Source organism: Rissa tridactyla, chromosome 1 (assembly GCF_028500815.1).
Source record: "Rissa tridactyla isolate bRisTri1 chromosome 1, bRisTri1.patW.cur.20221130, whole genome shotgun sequence".
NCBI classification, from domain to species: domain Eukaryota; kingdom Metazoa; phylum Chordata; class Aves; order Charadriiformes; family Laridae; genus Rissa; species Rissa tridactyla.
In genome coordinates, this window is record NC_071466.1 from 157,408,428 (window position 1) to 157,432,098 (window position 23,671).

The following is a 23,671-nucleotide window of genomic DNA, read 5'->3' on the forward strand; positions in this document are numbered from 1 at the left end:
CCGCCATTAGCTCACTTGGCAAAGGTCTCTGCCATAGTCCTAGGGTCTTTTGATGACCCCTGGGGATGCAAAACGATGCAATGTGATGGATTTTTAATGAGCGTTAAAAAAAACTGAGAACTTGCACAGAAAATTGCATTAAAGGCACATTATTGAGGTTGTAAAGTCAAGCACACACAAGTTAGAAAATGCCAGAACAAAGTTGGACTCTGGACCATTAATTTAGGCTCTGCACACTATGAAATGATCTCTGGCGCTCTGATCACATCTGTTTCTGATCAGCAGGACCTCTGCCACGTTCAGTGCACTGGATGGATGGTGGCCCCTTGATACTAACTTAAAAATAAATACATAAAATGATTATTTCATGTGCTGTATAATTATAAGGTCTGTCTGCATTTATCCAGAACTGTTTAAAAGGAGGTGAATTGTCCCTGCAGTCTGTCAGAGCTGCTCATTTGAGACTATAAATGGGGAAGATGTGTGGAGGTTTGTTCCAGTAACTCTTTTTGTCTATGCTTTGGTGCCTGCCATATGTATGCTGACAGGCTGGTCTTAAAAATGGAGGAAGGACTGTGTTCCCCACCTCGCCTTCAGTCAAGGAAGATGTCTCAGGCCCAAAATCACTGGGAGGCATTAAGCCTCTTGAAGCAATTTTGTCTTTCTGGGGCTTTCCCTGGTACGGTGCAACTCCATGCAGCCCTTGTGCCAGTTGGTTCATAATAGCACTGAGTGGCTCTGAACCTACTGTTGCTGTTGAGGAATGTGGACTTGAACTCTAAAAACAGTTCCCTGATAGCAACAGACATCAAGCAAGTTGTCTGATAGGTCAGAACTGCATGGATTAAAAAATGAAAGGCAGCCGAGGTACGTATGTGCTAGTGGGAATACAACTTGGCTTTGCCTGCACAGCACATCACTACTTGATGTGCTTGCTAGATAAGGTTTCAGGAATGCAGCCACCATACCATTGCAACCCCTTTTTAACCCTATGAAGTAATGGGCCAGTGGCCTAGTCAGGACCTCCTTTATGGCAATGAAAAGCCAGAATGATCAGGCTCCCAAGCAGACTTTCCTCCCTCAATTTAAACATGAAACTGCGTCCCTCGTCCATACCATTATTCCTGGTATGTAGGAATGGTTGAGATGCGTACAGAAACAGGTGCCATGTTTTCTGCAAATGGAGTTGCATCACTAGGATATGAACTTGCATCACAATTAGGAAGACTAATTAAGCTGAAACTTCATGTCCTTTTAATTATGCAATTAAGGTGTCCAACTACAAAATTAAGATATGTAATTATGTGGGGAGGAAGAAAAAAACTTTATGAAATTTTACTGTGGTTTCTGAAAACTGTGTTTCTAGCAATGTACCTGTTTATGCAAATATCAGTCTTCCTGGCTGGAGCAAGAACGTTTATGGCCTTGAGGTGGTACCATTTCCTTCTGTGTGCCTCACAACATCTGTGTGAATTAAAGGTGGGAAGAGGAAGTTGCTCCTTAAGAAAGGTATGGTGGCAGTGGTCCTAGGGAGCAAAAGGAAGGCTCGGCCTGTGGTTAAGGCAGCGGAGCAGTGACATGGGAGCTGCACTTAGCTATCAGCTCTGACCCAGGCTTCCTGTGGGCATCATGTATGGCCTCACATATGCACCAGACCTTGGATCTGCTGTGGGCACTCCTCCTGGTGAGGAGACCACCCTTTGCATCCCCAGGGTGTGGAGGTCCCACCTCCTTTCCTAAAGATATATGTTGCTATAAGGAACTAAGAAACTTTTCTGTGGTTGACCTCCATCATCTTGTTTAAAGGTGTTGAGCCAACAATGAAGGGCTGAAGCTGTGGATTTATGACTCTCGTTCATTTGCTCTTTATTTGGAAAAGTCACCGCCCAGTGTGAAGGGGCTGCACTGTGAGAGAGGTGATGAAATATTGTCATTGGCCTGCTGTACAGACCATCTGTTTCTCCCAGGGCTACTCTGGAGCATGGTGAAGTGTGTTGCTTTTCTGTATAGGCTTTTGGACTTTTTCATTTAATTGGCTTTGATTCACTGCTTTTTTTTTTTTTTTTTTTTAATCAAAGCAATGCCCGAAACTTTAAACACAGTGACACCCTGCATCCTTATTACAACCAGTCCCTTGAGCCTATCAGTTCTCTTGAGGTAACAGACACTAAAAAAATTGTTCAGCAGACCAGAACAGTATGGATTAAAAAATTATTGTCAGCAGATAGATGATGTATAAATTTAATATTGGGCATATAATTTGGCCTTTTCTGCACGCTATTCCTGGTGCATTAGCAAGTGTTTCAATGAAATAATCATCCTATGGTCATTTAGCTTTTGCACCTGGAAAACATTTGCCCCTGTGGAGGCAGATGGTGCAAGTGTGTAATGTCTGTCTTTTTCTTGTGCAATTATGTCAAAATTAAAATACTGGGAGTGTATGCAAGTGATTAAGGAGAGCAAGCATTACACGGATGTTCTCATTATCTCTGAAATTTGTATTACAGCCCTACAAATTCATAGTTAAAAAGTATAGACTCGTTGGGCTTGAAAATGAAACTGCAGTACTCAAAATAGCCTTATCCCAAACCTGCTAAAGTCTCTTTTGAAGCTTACTTCTAGAATATACTGAAATTATACTTGTGGATATTCTGTATCTTGGGTTTTTTTTTGTTTGTTTTTTTTTTTTTTTTTCTTTTAGGAATAGTAATAATTCTTTGCTTTGAGCCTGGTATTTTACATGATGAAGTGTACTTCCTTTCAGCAAAAACCTCAATTACCATCAGTGGTACTGCTAGGTAACAGTAAAGGGCAATTTGATGACCCTTGTTGACCAAGGTTGGTAGAACAGGTTATGAGGGAGATTTACTTTCCCTATTTTTCTCTCTTTGGCTTTGTGAGAGAGTGCTTCAGGACCTACCTGTCTTTTGGGGATGGACAGCTGATATAATTTAGTGTTTTGTTTTTCTTTCAGTGAGTACGCTTTCTGGAGGTAATAACCAGAGGTGGTGGTATACATCTGGGGTGGCATCCACTTTCACTGCAATATTCACCCACTCGGAAGACCTGGGTTTTGCGTGTTCCTCTATCAGAATGGGACCAGATAATGATTTTCTATCTTAAATATTCTGAGCATCAGACAGGAGGAAAGACTTGTGTGATGGCAGCTCTCCAGTGACCCTGCTGCAGTATTTGTAAGGCAAAATTTCCCAGGGGGAGCCAAGAGCAGAAAGTCCAGAAAGCTCTAGCTAGCCCAGGGATGATATCAATGTTTTGGTGAGACTGTGCTTTCTAGGCAGTGCTCCCAGCAATGCTTGTATATTTTATATGAGCTATCATTGTACTGTTGGGGAGGCTACCATTATTTTGTGTATTATCACTACTTTGTGAGCAAAACAAATCCCAGTGTTTACTGGGAGCTGGTATGGGTATATGTAAATAGAAGCAAACAGGTGAAAATGCACGATGATTATCTCTTGTTTGGCAGGAATGATTTCCATTATCTCAGCAAAATACTTTGTTTTCCCACTCAGTCTTCCAAAGTAATGCACCTCCCAGCTCCCAACAATGAGATTGAATAACATCACTTTTTAATCTCCGAGTGTCCTAGTTTATAGCTTTCAGATATTATTAGGTTGTACATTACTTAGATGTAGAAGGAATGACGCACTTTCTCTATTGAGAGAAATTTGGAGTAATTTCAATGGTATGTTGAACTCTGATGCAGAATTGGCAACTCTGTAATGTTATCTGCTACACAAATTGATTGCACTTAATGGTAGACTGTGTAATACTTTTTCTTGCAGTACTGATCAGTACTGACCTGGCTGGGCAGATGTCTAGTTGTGTTGATTATATATCCATCACAATTTATGTTAGTTATCTGTTGATTTTTGACTCTTTCTCCTTATTTTTTGCATGGTGCTTTGCGGTGAGGAGTTCGTATTTCTGAGAGCTTAAATCCGTCGTGCTGGCCTACAGGAATGTATTTGGCATGTTAACTTTCTTTTAACAGTCATGTTTAATATATACAGAGAGCATCTAGCTCTGAGAGGCCATTTGAACGTCTTCAAAGAGTTATTGAATTGTTTATTGATCTACTTCATTACTGCCTTTCCTCTGGTTCCTTTTGATGTCTTGTCACTTTGTTCAAAATATAATGCCAGGGTTTTAAATTAATAGTTGTGCAGGAAGCCCTACGTGTGTAAATATTAGGGTATGTTTCTCCTTTGAGTGAGAATGTGCTAGATTGTCCAGTAAATATTGCTGCCATCAGAATTTTATCCTCTTTCATGCTCCTCCCTGTGCACAAAGGCTCCTTCCTCTCTTCCTCTTAAGAAAACTGAAGTGTCTGAGGTTTTATCTTTTAGGTTTTATAACAGTCTAATCTCTTATTCTGCTATTGGAAGCTTACCAGACTAGCTCCCTGCTTAGGAAAATAAATTTGATTAATTTTCCCTCTTTCCCTTTAATCTTCCCATATGTCTCTCTTACATTTGTTAAATTCACGAATTAAAAGTGCCTACTGATTTTTTTCCTTTCATTAATTTATTTAATCACTTTTTGAAGCTTTTTAAGCTTCTGGAAGAGACAACATCCCATGGCAAGGAGTTCCATAGTTAGTATATTGGTTACTTGGAAAAGTGCTTCATTTTTAATCCTGCCACCTGAATATTCATTTGTGGGGTTTAATCATTTTTATTTAATAGTGAGTAATAATTCTTTACTTATTTTCTCTAAGCCATGCGGGATCTTAAACATATTTGTCATATCTTGCATCAGTTGCATTTTTTTCCAGCACTAAGATTATTGCCTGTCTGATTATTCCTTGTACGGAAGTTGTTCCATATCTTTGGTCATCTTGGTCAACTCTCAATGTCTCTTGTATTTCCAGATTTTGCATTTGACTTTGGTCTTCCAGTCCATTGGCTGGTTGTCTACCCTTAGTGTGCACCCTCAGCAGCAGCAGGAGGTTGCCTGATATCAGATTAATTTTTGTGATAAATTAACACAGAAGTGTGTTAAGTGGCAGAGTGAGAACTAAGACTTCCTGCTGGTTATAAGGCAGGCTCAGAACTGTTTCGTTCAGATGTGCGGCTTCTGCAGATGAACACGTTGTGACTGCCTACAAGGCCACCCTGCCCGTTTGCCCTCTTCCAGCCTCTGTCCCACTCCCCTTCCTAGCAACAAAACCCGGCCACTGTTTTCCCCCCGCGCTTAGCACACAGCTCGGCGAGTCACTGGCCCAGTGTGTGTCATGGGTGTGCTGAGTAGCCCAATCACATAAATTAGCCTGTTACAGTTAGCGGTTGCTTCTGGCTGAAAAGACAAAGGTTTGTTCCACGAAGCTGTCAGATTCACGTATTGCTGATGTTCATCGCGTGTTACGCTGGTCAATTTTTATTTTCTTCTTTTTTTTAAAAAAAGCCCCAAGTGACTCCTTCCTCTCTCTTCCCCCACGCAAAATGGTGGGAATGAGCTGAAATATTGCAGAGGTGGGAGAAAAGACTCTTAAAATACTATTTAAGGTTGTAGAACGTAAGCTGTTACGTTAGAAATGGCCAAAGTCGAGATTACCTGTGCAATGTTAGATCTTCCTTCTTTTGTGCATGCAGCACCATCAGTCTTTAAGCACTTGCATACTGTCATCTTTTCTGAAAAACTGCAGATATTTTGACAATACCAGAAATATTGTGAAATCATAGGGTAGAGCTAGGTGTGTTTATTGATGAGATTTCTTTTTTCCTGCTGGCCCTGCACTTTCGTCGTTGTATTTCAGTGTGTAGCTTGACTACAGTGCTTCTGTTTCCCATCTCATTGTAAACCGTATTTCCTTACCTTTTGAAAACCTACTTCAAATGTAACTGAATAAAAAACATCGGGGAAAACCACATTAGGAAGGGAAAAAGGAAAGCAACTCCTCAGCCGTATGGAGCTGCCAGTAATGTTCAGAAGCTGACAAAGATGAACTGCTCATCTAAGCATAAATTGTCTTCTGAATCTGGGTGTTTCTTGTCTTGTGAAACTGGGTGCACTGTACTCATTATTTTCTTTCTTTTTTAAATATTTGGCGATCATATAATTTACTTCGTGTAGCATAAGGCTCTGTTACAGTCACATTTCACTTTGCAGGACATGAAGATGAGGAGTCTGTAGAGTGTCCAATCTACATTGAAATGAGCAGTTAACTGTAGCCTGGCCTGGTGTTTTCTCGTCTGTGATGTATTTTACAGTGAAAACATCCAGGATCAAATGCTGCAAAATTGATGGGTTTCCACTGAGAGAGATTTTCATCTTTTCCACTGTTTACATACAGAAGATGAGGATTTTGCTATGACACAAAGACACTTTAGGAAGATTTTAAACAGCAGCAAAAGATCCTCTCTTTGGGGAAGAAAATGTATTGTGTAGGCTGTTTGTCGTTTTGAAGTTAAAACAGTTTTTCCCCCAGGAGTATTATCTGTTTCAATAAGGAAAAACTCTTATATTTTTTTAAAGCGGTTAAGTAGCCAAAAAGTCAATAATATGTATAAAATGTGTAATAAATGTCAACTTCTGTGCCTTTATTCCATAATACCCTGTCACACTGAAGTAGTGCCCTGGCATAGACTGAAGACACATCATTTCTATTGAAAGGGTTTGTGTTTTTGAAGGTTTGTACTGCCCCATAAAAAGAACATTGTTGCTATTTAAGAATCATCAAATCAGTATTATGTCAGTATGTTCAAGTCAAGCCTAGTATTTGGGCCAGATTATGATTTTTGTAAAATAGCTTCACAAAAGAAAACCCATTAAGAGAATCAGTACTGTGCTGCAAGAAATCTTCACAAGAAACAGAAGTAGAAAAAGCTACTAACTCAAGTCCCATTCTGCTTTGCTGGCCATGTGAGATTTAATTCTTTTAATTTTATATATTTCATTTCAGAGCATCATTCTCTCCAGCTGGAGGAAAGGACCATTTTCTGACACCAACTGTTCTTTTCTCTCCCCCATCCTCCATGACCCCCAGGAATTGTGCACTGTTTGCCCATTAGGTTAAACCAGAATATTCCTGCCTGCATCATAAAGGGCATTGCAAATGGGGGATGTGTCGATTACGGGACCTGAAGCAGGAGAGATCCAAGTCATGGCAATGGGTTAGCATAGTCTTCAGAGTCCACAAGGCTGGACACTGGGATTAAGAGGGAGTCAGCCCATTGGGATATGAGGGTACAGCTTCTTCTGTCTCTCTATTATGGCATTCAGATGACTTGCAGACTTGACAGACTAAAGTCGTTGATATCGTGACCCCTACAGTATATGCAGTCCACAGTTTCCATTTTGGGCTAGATGTAATTTGCTCCCCAGGACTAAATGGTCTCTCTGCGCTTGGGGTTCAAAGCTGATGGACTGTTTATTAGTTCAGACCTGCCTGGCGGAGAGATGGATTGGAGCAGAGCTTCAAGTTCAGTTTCCTCTCAAAAAAGTGTGGTTGCGTGTGCCAAAACTGCCCCAGACGTGGAACCGTCATGCAGGGGGAGAGCTTTAAAACTATACTATTGCTCTGAGCTAAGGTGTTAATATAGACACAGCCTTTATTAATCTTAAAAATCTTTTGCCCTGATCCTCCTAGTGATAGTGTTCAGCATGATAGTATTCAGTATTATTGTGTCTTTGGCTAATCAAAGCTTCTGCTGTTAGCTCCTGCTCTTTCAGGTTTCATTAATTGAAGTCCACTGACGTAAATCCATTGTTTGTATTGAGAAAGGGGGAGGGGAGAAAAGAAAAAGACTTTGGGGTTGGGTTTTTCTTTTTTTCCTTTTTCACCACTATTGTCCCTGTCAACATGCCACAGTTTCATCTGAAACAAGGGATGCATGAAGCTTTTCAGTCTGGGTTTTGTTTCCCTGTATTTTTTATCTTTGTTTAATTTGCTGACTGGCAGCTGGAAAATCACTTAATCAGCATATCTGGCCCAAATACGAGGCTTGACTTGAACATACTGACAGTGTCTTGGCTCATGCACAACTGAGACTAGTTTGAATTCTTGTTCTGTGGTCCGTATAGGTGGAGGTGATAGAAGAAGACAATAATAGTCTGAAAATCTGTCTTGTTCCTTTCCCAGCTGCGCCATAGCAGTCAAACCCCAAATGCCTGTTTTGATCTTGTTTGTAACCTCACGTAGCTTTGGAGACTCACTTCTGACTTACAAGACCCTCTGTGGGAAGATGGGCAACGTGCTATTTCCACTGCTCAATTTTCAGGCCTGTGTTTGCATCCCTTCATTCTTTCGCTCCCTCTGAAGCACCCGTGTATTGCAGTTATTTCTGTGACCTGAGGAGCTGCTGAGCAATGTCACCACATTGGCAGTTCTGTGTGACCAACGCAGAAAGCATTTTCTACCTCTCTGAATCTAGGGAAGTCATCTGAACTAATTATTATGGCAAGTCCTATCCAGACAAGATCCAAAATTAACTTACTACCTTATTTTTTCCAGGTACTCCACATCTGCATTCTCCAAACTAAGCAAAGTAGGGATCCAACATCCTCCACCTCTTCCTTTCATTGGAAACCTGCTCTTTTTCCGCGAGGTAAGACATAATTTTCTTTGTGTCTGTGAAAGTCATGGGAAGAGTGCATAGGAGGTAGGAGGAATTGAAGGGAATCCTACACTTCAACAGTACCATCTCTTCAAGCATCTCCTTCTGGAAAGAACAAGCAAAACTCATCTTTTTGACTGAATATGTAGAAGAAGTTGTGTGTGAGCAGCTCTAATTTCAGGGTAAAATAAACTTAAGGGAAAGAAAATGTGTAAGCGCCTGCAGTTAATTACTTGAGCTTTTCCAAGAAAGTTCATGCCCTCAGTGAAACAAACTTAGTTATGTGAACAGAGCAGATTATGTTAACTAGCCCCAACTGGTTTGTTCTGAGTGGTTTTGGCTCCTGTGACCTTTCCGTTTGTTTGTGCTTTTGCTGATTGTACACATTTATTTTAAAGCTTGTAATGTTGCTTGCTTCTAAGCAGTAACTAGAATTAGGTACCACTGAATGCTGTTGCTCTGTGCACCCAGTGTTGCCATCCCAGACTGGAAGGAGGGAGGGAGGGGAAGTATTGGGATTCTGCCTCCAGATTTTGTTCCCTTGGTTTTTTTTTTGCCCATCCCCTTTCATTAGTCTGCTGATGCTGTGGGTTTGTTCTTTGCACAATTTCAGTAATGCTTCCGAGGGTCCACAATCTCTTAATAACAAGGAGCTGCCATTTCTCTGGTCAGATCTTACAGTAAGATCTTTCTTGTGCGTTGCTCTTGCTTGCAACAACTTTTCAGGAAATCTAGGCTAACTCCAGCTGCTGCCCAATTTCCTCTTTTAAGTGCCTGGTCATCAATATCCATGCTGAGATTTGAATTATTAATGAGAATATAGTGCCTCTTACTTTGGTCTTCATGGTGATTGTTCTGTCAATATCTGACTCGTTATTAGATAAAACGCATTTAAATACCAGTTTTACATGTACATCTGATTTCATTTAGAAAATAGCATAAAAGGTAGACTTGATCTGCTCTTTATTAATCTGAACTGGAATTGACAGGGTGGCTTTAACATACAGGGGATGCTGGTGGTATGGTACAGACCAGCTCACCCTTGCTGTTCTAGTTTAAATTCAGCTGGATGGCATGAAGTTACTTGTTCTGTAGCTCCTTGGTGACAAAATCCAGTTATCATTAGTCACCTGCTAACACTTGCTGTGGGAAAAGGTGTCTGGAGACTGTTATTTTGATATGTTGCAGATAGGCTTGCCCTGTACCAGCATAGAAGTGGAAAGTTTTTGCGAACTCTTATCTATGATCTGTTAGGCAAATTTCATTACCAGAGCTGCATCCACTTAAAGCAAGCTAATGAATAAAAGATAAACTTGATTTTACTAACTTTTAGGAAAAAAAAAATATTGAAGGTAGCTGTGAAATTGTGTCTTGGAGTAGCAAGAAATGATTCCCGACAGGATTTTTAAACATAGTTGAGTGATGCAAAACCACAAGCCCTACCAGGCTCTATGTCCAGCAGTACAACATTTCACCGTCTGTCATCTCTGTAGTCCTATCGCTGCCAGTAGGAAGAGGCAGGGATGAGTCCAGGCTCTCTGTAATTTTTCTTTCTTCCCTCATGTATTTTGCCATGTTTTCTGGATCTGATCCTATGGCTGATTTCTTGGAAATAGTGCCCATAGCAACACGCTGGTAATAGGAGGGCTGCTTTTATACTGCAGGCTGTACTCTATGAGAGCGTTTTCAGGGACACAAGTGCTCTTGCTGCACTCAGTACAGGACAGCTTCCACTTTCTCTTCCCCAGCAGGGGAGAAGCAGAGGCTGCCCATCACCTTCCTGGGGACGCGGATGGTTTTAGGGGCATAGCTGCGAGGGGCACCGCTGTGCACGAGCAGTGTTTTGTTGGGGCTGGGGTTACCCTTTTTATAGGAAGCAGCAAAACGCTGATCTGTCCTGTCGCTACATCTGTAATGTTACAAAGTTCTTGCAGTTGCGTGTTCACGCAACCATGGCTTTTCACTGAACTGGCTTTTTAGAGAGTCTTTTTTTAAGTAAGTTCCTTCTTGGCATCAGTAATGCTGTGCAGGGAAAATGCACAAGCTACACTCTGAAATCACACACATTAAATCATTAGACTAGCTGTTTTCAACCCATGAACCCTTTATTTCAGAGGAGTTCGTGAATGGTGACTAAGAGGAATGAATCGACATGTGCTGTATGGGAATCTGCATATGTGTAACTTATACGCTTCCAGTGATGAATTTGGTCTCCAAATCAAGACGGGTTGAAAATCCCTGCACAACGATGAGATCTAGAAGAGAAAGCAAAATCAAAACACTTCAACGTATACAGCTTTCCTGTCCAAAAACTGTCCCGATATCAGGCTTTCCTCTTAGAATATGATTGCTAGAAACTTAAGGAAAAAATAAAGGAGGAGAGGGAGTCTCTTTGATATAATCAGGTAAATCTAGGAACTGGGGATTGAAGAAAAAACATTAGATATCAAAAGCTCTCAACAAAATTGTGGGAGTAAGCAGTATTTTTTCAATAAATTCAAGGATTTGCTTGTCTTCTCTCTTTCATGGGTGTAACTCTATTCTACTGAAGTGAACAGGGGTTCCTGTTTTGCTCAACTATACATGTGAACAGAGCATCAGGCTGTATCATCCTTTTTTTGCTATTCTTCTTCTGTCAGTTTGCCTGAAAACAAATGAACAATGCAAGCAGGATTTGGCCAACAGTGCTGCGTTGTGAGGTTTTTAATAAACTTTCAAATGTATTGTAAACAAGAAAATGATTTCTCCATGAGATTTTTTTTTTGAAAGAGTTATTTCAGGGATTTCTCAAGTGGTGTATTTTCTTTGGGTAAAATAAGAGTTGCTGTTAATGTAGTGTCTCCGAGAGAGGAAAAGGAACTGCTGGAAAGTTAAGGGGCTAAGGGAAATGCAACAGGAAAGACCTGTCTCCATCAGAGAGAAGCAAACTTTAAGAGCTGACTTGGGGAAAACAAAGTTATTTTACTGTAAGTCACCCCTTCTCTCTCAAGTACAATAAAGGGAGGTAATCGCACCCTGAAACTAAAATGTATCCAAGTTAATCGCTTATCTCAAAAATTAGAAGATAGGAAATTATTGCAGTTCTGCAGCTGGGAAATTATCCGAGTCCAAGATATTAGATTAAAAATTCTTCTATTGCATGAGAACAATTTGTGGTGGGTAAGTCTGATGTATTAGTAAATATGATTAGGCTATTTTAAAAAAAAGCAGCATGTTCAATTTTCCCAATAACTGAGTGGACTTGCAGCAGACAGACCACTGTTTTGCTAGAAACTCCTGACTGTTCCCCCACCTCCCCACATACTGCGTTTTTCCTACCAATCTGTGGAAAAACATGAGGTTTGTTTGTGATAGCCACATTAAGAGGAGACAGAAGGGTATACACAGCATGGACTTTCACACAGGGATCTGCATGGGCTTCAGAGCAGCAGGTTGAAGGGAAAAAAAACTAAACAAAACTCTCCTATTAATTCCCAGGCTAATGATTTTATTATGTGACAAATGCACTGAAAACCGAAAAGCCACACGCGCCGCATTACCCTTCCTCCCATAGAACCGCGGCAAACACTTGACCTGTTGCTATGGCTGTGTTGTGTTCCCCCCCCGCCCTGCTTTCCCATCCCATTTCTAAAAAGGCAGCGAGGCTGTTTTTAAATGTCATTGGCTCTGACATTTGCACGGTTCTGGTCGGTCGCCTGGTACTGTACCTGTGTGCACCGTTCCCTACTCAGCCTTCCGGAGTGCAGCGCTCTGCTGCTGCAGCCCTGGGGATGGCGTCTCTGGTGTTTTGGGGCGGTGGTAGGTGTGCGGTTGGCTGCCTTGTTTTGGTCCTTGGTAGGCGGGACATGCAGTCGCGCCCTGCGTACAGCTGGGTGCTGTGCTTTGGGTCCTTATAATGGCCCGATCATGTGTCGCTTTCCTCCTCTTACTCCTAGCAAGCTCCAGCGATGCTTTTGACTGGCTGTGTGCTTGTATCCCTGCCTTGCATTCTAATGAAAGACATCGCTCCCTTTAGCCCCTCTCCGCTCGGACAGGATACTCTTTGTTTACTCTGTTTGTTTCTGTCTGACCTACTTGTAGAGCCTGGGCTACCCTGGAGCGGCCCATTTCTGCTGAATGGAAGTGGGGGCTGTGTGGGTGCTTTGTCTTGCCTTCACTTTGGGATCTGGCTGGGCTGTGTTGTTTTATGGCTGATGGGTGGGAGTGGAGAAAGGGGGGAGTGCAGGGAGGAAGCAGAGAGCAAACAAGATCTTTTTTTTCCACTACGCAGCTGCCAAGAGCATCCTTTGAGTTGGACGTAAAGAAAAATAAAAGGCAGAGTCCTTGCAGGAAAGAAAATTAACCCCATGTCTAATTGTCAGCCTAGCAGTGTGTCAGTGCTGAGAGAGCGAGGCTGCAGTGTTTACTGTTCTGGAATTTAATGACACAGCATGTAAACCCAAACAAGGTTGGAGAGAGGCAAATGGTGAGGGGAGCAAAGAGGGGAGGAAAGGGGGAAGGGAAGAAGAGGAGCTCTCAGATAGGCTGTGGACTGGATTTAATTACAAGAATAATACGGCTTACACTGACAGTGAAAGCCTGCCTGTGGTTTTGTGGTGCTTCGCACAGACACACAAGAGACGAATGAGGTAGGGAGCGTGTGTTTTGCCACTTGATAGCTATCGGCATGGAACCAGAAAGGGCAGCCATGGCATCACCAACCAACCTGGCTTTATCTCCCCCAGTCGGCTGTGCACATCTGCCGTGGGCTGCTGACTGCCCAAACAGACCCCACGGGGTACCTCAGGTCTTCTCTTACACCCTGGGGAACCCCACGTGAATGGGAGACCTGTGTGTGCATGCAATTCATGTGACACGAATACATGCGGTGCAGATCTAAACCTAGCCATGTCACAGCCTGCAACATGACAGAAAACCTGGGGTTAGACGTGTTTTTATGTGTGTATTCATACGTCTATAAAGCCAGTCTCTCTCTCCTTCAAATACGTGTATTTTCCTAGTTTCAGCTGATACTCTGTGCTACCTCCTTTGATCAGATGTTAGCGTTGTCAGATACCCTGACAAAGTTGGTGCAGTATCTGTTTGCGGGAACCTAACGCAAGGAATCAAGACATCGTAATTAGCTGTCTCCCACGTGACTAAAAGCTAAGTGCACCCTTCAGCGAGAGCTGGACCTCTGGTTTCTCAGCAGGGTGTTGGACAAGGGTGTGCTGTGGCTCGCCCCGGCTTCTCCCTGAGCTTGTGGGACCTGAGCAGGGTGAGCCTGCCTCTGGGGGAGCAGTGTGTACGCCTCAGGAACCCTTCTGTAGAGGCATGATGTTCACGGCTTTTTTTGCACTCAGTGTTTCTGGTAGCAAGGTATCCCTGAATGTGATGTCAACTTTAAATAACTTTTATGGAAGCTGGAGACAGCGTTAGGATACACAAAGCATCTGGCAGGTTTTACGTGACAGAAAAAGGGGGAGTGAGTCATTGCTGCTTTGCTGGTGAATAACGATGACCCAAGCGATGAAGGTGGTAGTGGACGTGACAAATGCTTTTGCTCTTTCGGGTGATACTGTTTTTCCTTTGAGGGAAGAAACAGGTCCCCTTCATATTCCAAAGAATGCCATGTTGACTGTGTGGCTTCTGCCTAAAGCTGCTGCCACATCTATTTGCTGTGAAGGGCGGAGAGAGCGTTTCCTGTGGACCTCAGCAGTTGCCCCTAGAAGGAGATGCAGACTTTGTTGACGAGCAACATCATAGTTCTGGTATTCTTTAAGTATGTTTTGGTGGCTCCTTTTGGCATACTTTACGCTTGCTTTATTAAACATTGCATGAGGTGAAGAGGCAATGGCTGAGGCAATTGTTAGCTCTATGTGAAGGGCTTTACCTGTTAAGTGGAAAGGGGATGATGTTCTCCATGTCAGTACAGCAAGTGAGAAGAGACATCATGCTCCTGGCTTTCCAGCAGGATGGGATTGGACTAAATAAAATCTTTTAGTCCTTGAAATTAAAAAAGAAAGCAATAGACTCAGGGCTGCAATGAATAAGAGCAACCTCTGCTGTTTTAAAGGAAGTTGTAACTTGCTCACATTACCTGTAAATCTGGACTTCAGTGGCATCATATGCTGCTCACCTTCTTATTGTGATGTGGAGAAATCCATAATCAGAAAAGCAGTTCTATGTCAGCAGGATCAGTACATATAATAATGGCCAGGTATCAGTTGTAATGCTAAAATTATAGCAGGCTCGCATTGGTTGTTGAGAACAGTTGTTATCCATGAGCCAACAAATTTAGCTGAGTCTTAACTTCATTAGCAGTGTCTAAATGCATTAGCCATATGCTCCTCAGCATATGGGTAAATACATAACAATTTATTTTCATTAAGGTTTTCTTACAAGTGCTGCTAACCCAAGCTCTGCTAGAAATGTTTACAACATGACACGTCTCTTCAGATAAGAAGCTGGCCTTCTGTACAGCAAGTCAGCCTGAAAGGGTGGCAAACAAGATACTTCCCCTGCCCTTTCTGAGAGTAGGAAGGTACAGCTGCTGTGGGTCTGATCCGCTGCAGCTAGCCAGGCTCAGTTTCTGCAAAGCTTTATATTAAAATGAGTAATAGAAGGCTTTGGAGAACTGCCTGTTCAAACGTGTGCCATTAAATCCCCGGTATTACAGAATCACCAAATGGTAGGGGTCAGAAAGGACCTTCGGAGATCATCTGGTCCAACCCCCCTGCCAAAGCACGTTCTCCTAGAGCAGGTTGGACAGGAACGCATTCAGTATTCACGTATTCATTGTGTGCTGTCTTCTGGACTGCCTACGGTGCACCTTGGGTGGCATCACCTCCTGCTAGCTTTATCTGGATGTAAGACTCATGACCCTCTGGGTTCTCCCCCCTTCCTCCCCTCCCAGTCAGGATGTAAAGATGAAATACAACTTTCCCTAAGAGGGGCTGAGTGTGAAATTGGGTCTTAGTCATGGCCTGTAGTCAAATGGATGCAGTGCTGGCAAAGGCAGGGTGGGTTTGCAGGAGGGGCACTGGGGCAGGGCTTTAAGGGCTTCAGTAGCTGTGGAGATGGGACAGATGCAAAGTAGCCACTGCGTGCTTGACCTTCTCTTAATTTTTCAGAAATATATGAAATATTATTTTCTGGAGCGCTCTTTTTTTGGTTAAATATTTATGCAATTTGATCCAGAAATGCAAGTTGCCTACAAAGGTGTGGAAGTGTAAGAAAGGCCCAATCTTGTTGAAGAGGTATAAAGATCTAAAGCTACTCTAATTCTCCACATCCTCAGAGGCATCAGTGCATGTCTAAGTGTAGATGATAACATGAAACCAGAGTTGGATTCTAATCAGGTTTGTCTGAGAACCGACTGGGTTTTTTGTGTGGTTGGTTTTTGGTTTTGTTTTTGAAGAAAAAAAAAAAAAGAAAAAAACCCCAAATTTTTCAACAGGAAGTCTAAACAAACCCTTGTGCTTTTAAACCAGGTATTTCAAATTGCTGGTTTTTCTTTCTGTTTTCACCGTGCGATGCAGTGAAATGGATGATACAGGCTTGGGTTGTCCTTGTACTTTTTAACTTTTCATTTTGTTTCTTTGTTATTAACCTTTTTCTCCTGCTTCCATTTTGTAATTTTCAAATATTTCATGAATTTTAGATGATTTCTATTACGGCAGAAGGAAAAGTGAAATGTTCTTTGGACAGGTGCACTGGTGCAACTTTGAATATTCAGGTAGAAAAAACAACCCACTCACTGAACATTAGTGATTTTTATCTCACCCTCTGACAAGAAAAAAATAAAATTACAAGCAAGAGAAAAATAAACTGAAACCTCTCTATATATATGTTTAAAAATACTCCCAACTACATATTTTCATAATAAACTATGCAGAAAACCCATTAAAATAATTGCAAATTAGTCTTTACTATTTTATGAGCTTCCATAGCTTCCGTGCATTATATCTGATGGCTTTTTTCAATTCTGGGCATATGCAAAGCTGTTAACTTTTCATAGGTAGCATGGTGCCAGAGGTGATTTAGGTAGGGTTAGTGAAAGCTGGGCTACAGGAGCCATAAGAAGTCACATGTGATGCTAAGTTAAGGAGTTTAAGTATTCTCTGGGAATCTGAGTGGGAGATTAAACATGGTGATTACATTCCACTCAAGGAAAGGGAAAAAGATACATGGCAAGAGCAGGGTTTGGAGGGAAACGTCCCTTTGGACACACAGGAAAAGGGGATAGGGAACCCCAAAATCTTAATTAATTTGCCTCTGTTTGCTTTTATGTCTATATATTGAGAGGAAAGAGCAAGCCCTGGATAGGATGAGGCACATTGTGGCTTTAGATGGTGGCCTAGAAAAGAAGTACAAAGAGGTATTAACAAGAAAAGTGTGATTGATATATGATTTTTACAAAGGTTACAGCTTGCAAAGGGGTGAACAAATCTACCTTGATCTGTTAATACCTGGCAACATATTATGTGTTGTGAAAAGAGTGTGGCAAGGCAGCCGGAGAAAGGGTGGCATTTGAGTTATCCTTCTTTGTGTTCCACATCTGAGGACAGTCTTGGACAGGAGCACCTTGCAGCCAAGGTGGGGTGGAAAAGGTTCTTGACTCGCACACAAAGGGGAAATGGGAGAGCTTTGGGGAAAAAAAAGCTACAGTTAATGACCTTATAGCAGGGGTCTCTATTTTAATAAAGAGTCTCATATAGTTCACGACAGATAGAATTAGGGACCATGCAAGTATCTTGTAGTTATATTTGTGTTTATATTTTTCACTACCTTTTTTTTTTTTTTGCCCCAATGCCCCAGGGAGTCATCTCAAAGACCTCATAAACGCAAGATTTCATTTTCTAATGCTATTTCATTTCCTGGATGGAGGACCTGCCACGAGAAGACCAGACCTCAAATTATAATAGCCCTATAAATAACTCCCTAAGGCAAAGGGAAAAAAGAAAGCCTTTGAAAGACAACCACAAATGCAAAAATGGAGGTGTTTGGGTTCTTGCAGAACCAGACTAAGCAACTCTAGTTAGGACATCATTAATTTAGTGTAAATTTTTTTTTGGTTTCCCTGTTTCTCTCTGTGCGCTGTTTACTTATAAACCTATATCTAAAAAGTCCTGTGAGATCTTTTGCTTGAGTTTAATTTTCTACAGTGTTTTGTTGCCTCTTGGCCTGTCTTTAGAGCCTGCTAGAAAATGGAGTTTCCAGGTAAAATTGAAAACAATCCAACAAACTGACTAAAAGAAATACAATTGTGAATCGAGTAAAAATAGTCTGAAAACACAACTTTTTCTTCTTTCTGGGTGAAGTCGTTTTATTTCAGCAGACCCAGACTGTCTGCCTGCTTTCCACTGGAAATCTGTGCAGAATTGACACATCGACTAGAATAAAAACATTCCCGAGGAATCGGCATATTCTGTCAAAACATTTGAACAGCTCCCGTCTCCCGGCGCACAGTGCTGCTGCGGAGCCGGCAAAGGGAGCTCTGCAGTGCATGGTGCCGGCTTCCCCCCCAGCCTCCTGTGTCGAATCCACCTTTTTTGCGTAATTATGGGCAAAGTGCTTCAGGTTAAATTATGTTTAGCTGTGGTGGGAGTAGAGAAGGTTTGTGGGGTGGCCTATGTAAGGGCTGTCCTTTGTCTGTTCCCACTAAGGCTGTGTTGTATATGTGAGGAAAAGTCAGGAAGGTCAGGCTATAGGAGCCCAGTACCTTCCCGTAGAAGCCTGGGTCAATGTACTGGCCAGGGACAAGCCAGGCTGGCAAAGCTGAGCTCCAGGAGAAGTCCCGCTGTGTAGGGACAGGGATCCTCCTTGACAGATGCCTCTGTGCCATGCTTCTCACCGCTCCATGACTCTCTGCCACATGTGAGTTCAACCTCCAGCAGCAAAGTTCAATCTGTGTTGTGTAATAATGATAATTTATTTTTCGTTATGACTTGATTATTTTAAAAAAATAAAAAAAGAAAGAAAGAAAACTGTAATCTTTGGCTAGAAGATACACAGCAATTACAGAATGTAACTAAGGGAAGTGTGATTAGCCTCAACCTTGGCAGCAGGACACTGACTACTTTACTTTTGCTAAGTAGTGTCTTAGTCCTCTAGCACTGAGATGGAAGGGGTCTCGCCAATAGGCTCTACTCGATGTGAATGAGAGCAGTAAAATCAGGCCTGCAGCCAATTTACTGGAGGTGCTGACTGCCTGTTATTGAGACCAATTGCTTAGGAATGTAATTGTATCATTCTTGTTACCAAAATTGATATCCCCCTGACTGACAGCAGCTAAATGAGTTTTTATTTTGCAGAATTTCTGGGCTGTTGCATGATAAGGCATTGTGGTGGACAGCGTGCAGTCAGTGGTTTGAAACAAATGAAGTTTTTCTTCATATTTGAAAATGGGATGTGTATTAAGCAATGTTTTACTGTGCTGATGAACTAGCAGATGGTGTCCTTTAAGGCTGCACATGGGAGAGTAGCCTGTTTGAATGAGCATCGTACCTACTTGTCTAAGCTCCATCCATCAGAAAAAAATCCGTTATAAAATAACATAGAAGTAAACAAGGTGGGAAGGCGAGCAACCCTACATATGTGCTTGTCTTATAGACCGTGGCACATGCCCACATAGCAATTCAGGGCCATTTTGATAAAAGTGGCATCACTGAGAAATGTGGTGGAAGAGAATTGTCCGTGCCCTACAGAGCAAGGAAGACTTAAAGGGGTGGCTCATAACCCAGCCCTAGCTCCGCTCGGGGTAGTGGCAGCGCAGCAGCCTTATAGCGGGTGGGTTGTGAATGTTACATTCCTAACTCTATTACTTATCCCCTGGGCCAGAGGGGCCAGATGTGTTGCATAGGCAACATATTTAATCTGTGAATGATCATTCCTAATGGATCCCCTCCAGCCAGTCCAAAAGTTACATTACTGGGCCCCAGCCCACTTCAAGTAGAAAGACAAGACCACCCAATCCAGAGCCTTCAGGGAAGGGAGAAGGTGGAATTACTGTGATTACTATGATTAATAATTTCACATTTTATGCGAGCAGTTCTACACTCTCTGGCCAAAATGCTTATATACTGGTGCCTAACCCAAGGCAACTAAAGCCACCCTGTGGCACCTAAAAGCTTAATTAACCATATGATTCTTACAGGAATTAACAGGCATTCTTACTTTCAAATGTTGCTATAACTCCCTTTATTTAGTTACGCAAAGTCTAGCATGCTGCACATGTAAAATTTGGCCTAAGCATAAACTACGCTGACAAAATATGGTCACCTCTGGGGCTGAGGTGAAGGCAATTTACCACAGTATGGCTATGTTGGAGAGGAAAAACCTGTTAAAATCCTTCTACTGACAATTATGGCAAATATATGTTAAAAGGCTTTGAGACGTTGCACAATGACGAGCCCATCTTTTCCTAGGAGAGGGAACAGGCTGGAATGACGTTGTCAGTATTTAAGGCTCTTAATATATTATATTACTGCCTCACAGAGGTCTAACTGAGACTCAGGTTTGTGCAGGATTACTACTGTCCTAACACCGGAGCAGTCACTTGATTTGTGAAAAGCTTATCCTCTACAGAGGCAGGTGTGGAAGAAAGGAAGAAAGGGCCGCCCTGGGCCTGGGCTGGCGCAAAGATGGCGGAGTTGCAGGGGGCCGAAGGCCTGCAGTGCCTCAGAGCCCCCAGCCCCGGCACAGCCAGCCAGCCCCGGCTGAAACCGATCACCAGCAACCGGAGGGGCTGCATTGTTGGGGTTGGAGGTGGCTCCGCAGGGGGAGGGAAACAGCAAAAGTGCCATAAATGCTGACCTGGATGCCTTTGTTTCACTGGAGCTGTCGGCCCAAACCGAGACCCCGCTGGGGCCAGTTGTGTGTCAAAGCTGAGGCATGTTTAGAGCACAAGTGTTATGAGGAGCGGCTGAGGGAACTGGAGTTGTGTAGGGTTGTGTGTGTCCTTTTCCTGGAGGAAAGGAGGCTGAGGGGAGACCTTATCACTCTCTACAGCTCCCTGAAGGGAGGGTGCAGCGAGGTGGGGGTCAGTCTCTTCTCCCAAGTAACAGGCAATAGAACAAGAGGAAGCAGCCTCAAGTTGTGCCAGAGGAGGTTTAGGATGGATATTAGGAAAAACTTAATCACTGAAAGGGTTGTCAAACATTGGAACAGGCTGCCCAGGAAGTGGTGGAATCGCCATCCCTGGAGGTATTTAAAAGATATGTAGACGTGGTGCTGAGGGACACGGTTTAGTGGTGGTTTTGTCAGTGTTAGGTTGATGGTTGGGCTCGGTGATCTTAAAGGTCCCTTCCAACCTAGACGATTCTGTGATTCTACGAAGTGTTCTCGTGGTATTATGGTCAAGGAGATTAAGGGCTGTGGCTGTAACAGTTTTGCTTCACCACCCATTGAAACCACTGGCCAAGTGCCCGCTGTCTTCGCCGGGCACAGGAGCAGGTGGCCAGTGCCTCCTCCAAGCCTGCGTAGAAAGAGGTGGTGGCAAGGCTGAGAAATGCATTTGCATCCAGTGGGCTCCAGCTCAGCGCTGCAATCACTGCCGCCTTCTCAGAGCCTCCTGTTGCTGCAGTAAAAGTTTATATTACATGGAGGAGGATAACACCTCAAAACATCCCTACTGGTATAAGCAGGCACCTTAAGTCGAGAATTCAAGCATAACTTGCTTTTCTACTACTTCTCTAGTCAGTCCGGTAATTTTTGTTTGGCTTAGGAAAAATAGGAATAAGTGTTAAATTAATGCTTAAAAGATTGCCTCTCTTCAGAAAAATTTGTTATCCTTTTTCTCATTTTCAACAAGGAAAACTTGCTTTTGCAGCAGAGATTTTGACATTAAGTGCCTTGATAGAATAATAGGCGTGAGATGGATTGCAATCTATTGCCTCCAGACTTTGCCAATCATAAACTAAAATCAGTTAATGCATTGAGTTAAATCTTGCTATATTGTACAATGTGCTAGTAGTATTAAAAAAATCAATCCAGAAAATATATTGATTATATTATCTCCATAGCAACAAACAATAATGGGATAATGTTAGCTTAATAATTGTGCTTTGTGAAAACCTTTCAGAATAATTACTGCATTGTGGTCTTTTCACAATGTGGAATGCAATAACGCTTCTTCCTTGACTGCAGTCACCATCAGCACTGCGTCAAGAGATGCTGTTTTTGTGTGCATGCATATGTATTCATGGGTAATTTTGCTCTGGGTGAAACAATTTAGCAGACTATTTTGGGATCCATTTTTAAATGGTCAAGACCACAAATTGGCAATTGTTTTCGGTGTGGTTTGTTTTCTCCCACCTCCTCTGACAACTGCCTACTGTAAAAAGAGGCTATTAATATTCTTTATCCTGTGTCTTTCTTTACATGGCACAAAGATTTTGGCATGTCACAAAACTAAATGTCCGGCTTCAAAGCTGTTCCTTTAATTGAATTTCATCTGCCATCCTCTAGAAATGACCTGTTCTACAGGACCTGAGATATTTGCTTGTGTATTGGAGGACCTGATTCTCTTGTGCATCCTTCATTGTCACATAAATAACTTGAGGTTGTTATGAATAAATATATATATATATTCTTACATATAAGTAGGGGGGTGTGTGTATAACATTTTTAGCTTGAAATTTTAGCAGGAGAGTCAGAGGAAGAGACATATATGCTCTTCATCTGGGTCTTGCTTTAATTTTTACTTCCAGATCCACCCCATAATTTTGATCTTGAATGAAAAAGAGGCACTGACCCAAGTCTACGATGTTTTTAGAGTGGTGAAAGAGAGGCCAAGTTTTTAAGAGTAGTGAAAAAATCCCCAGTTTAATCCCTGAAGTTTAACCAGCCCCTAAACTGTCCTGTCCCTGTGAAAGCTCTCACGGACCTGGCAGTGGATCAGGAGTCATTTCACCTTCTGGTTGTGCCACTGTTTCCTGATGTACCTGTTGCACAAGGGCTGGGTTTAGAGATCAGCCAGCAGACAGGAGGCTGCTGCCACATCTTGCACCAGCAGGAGATTCTCTGTGGCTTTTGTAGGGTGCCCTTCCACCCCCAGTGATATGATGGGATGCCCCTTTACTTCCCAGGGTACGAGTGGATGCCCTGTTCTCCAGCAATCACTCCTCCAGCCCTTTTTCTGGGGGACAAACCAGGGACAAATTGATGTCTGATTAAATTTTTAGTGTAACTTTTGAACAGTGCATCATATTATTTAGACTCTTATTTCTGGATGGAACTTGTCCTTCAAATGGACCATAATTTGATTTCTTACCATTTACCAGACAGGGGTCCCTTTTTCTTTCAGGACCCCCAGCAGAAAGCCCCTACCTTGGAACTACTAATTACAAGATGGGGCCATCTTGGAGCCAGGAATGTGCAAACCCTGAACTCTGTAGGTGGTGGCACTTTGGTACCATATACGTAAGAAATGCAGTACAGTGCAAGCGCTGACAGTTTTTCTCTCTGAGATGATGTCTTCATGAGGAGCTTGATTGTGCTGTTGTCCCCTGCCGTTGTTTTCCTCTACGCTCCCTCCAGATTGTTGCTTTATGGGGAGGGTGGGATGGAGGAGTTGCTTTCTGTCCCAGGCAGTGGTTACTTTCTGCCAGTGCCCCGGTCCCCTAGGAATGTGGTTAATTCAAAAGGAGAGAGAGGAGCAGTGGTTGCTCTTGACTTCGTGCCATGTGCCAAAGCATCTAGTTCTGTATAGCTGTTGTACTGGATGAGGGTGCCAAGCCTCTCTTTCCTTTCCTGGGTACAGATGAATGCAGTTGTGAAAGGGCAGCTAAATGTATCAGTTCCTCTGGAAAATATCTGATATTTGCAGGTGTGTAGCATCATTCATTAAAAAAGAAAAAAAGCTCAGATGGATTGACAAGGTGCTTTTTCTGATGCTGCTGCAGAATCCAGCCCTGTCTGGTGATCTAGAAACAGAACCGAATGGCTGACACGATACAATTAAATCCCCACCTCCAAAACCAAGCTCTTCTCTCTATGAAATTGTCTCAGTTGAAGCTATGGCTGCGCTTTTGCTTGGCAGCCCCCGTGCTCACCCTGGGTGCTGGCCAGTGGCCTTGCTGATTGCTAGAGCTGTCCCAAATTCTCATTCC

General features: G+C 42.6%; 1 protein-coding gene across 5 annotated transcripts in view; it reads left to right on the plus strand.

Annotated features, from left to right (window-relative positions):
* TBXAS1 (thromboxane A synthase 1) overlaps nucleotides 1-23,671 on the plus strand; it is a 266,910-nt gene that overhangs the window by 57,148 nt on the left and 186,091 nt on the right. For 4 of the 5 annotated variants that reach the window (XR_008464443.1, XM_054188252.1, XM_054188241.1 and 1 more), the window contains one exon: nucleotides 8,477-8,570. Coding sequence is in view for 4 of the 5 variants with exons in the window: in XM_054188252.1 (XP_054044227.1) it covers nucleotides 8,477-8,570 (94 nt within the window). In the remaining variant the exon portion in view is untranslated. Of the gene's footprint in view, nucleotides 1-8,476; nucleotides 8,571-12,000; nucleotides 12,378-23,671 lie in introns of those variants that run through there. The other variant, XM_054188263.1, reaches the window with a different exon arrangement.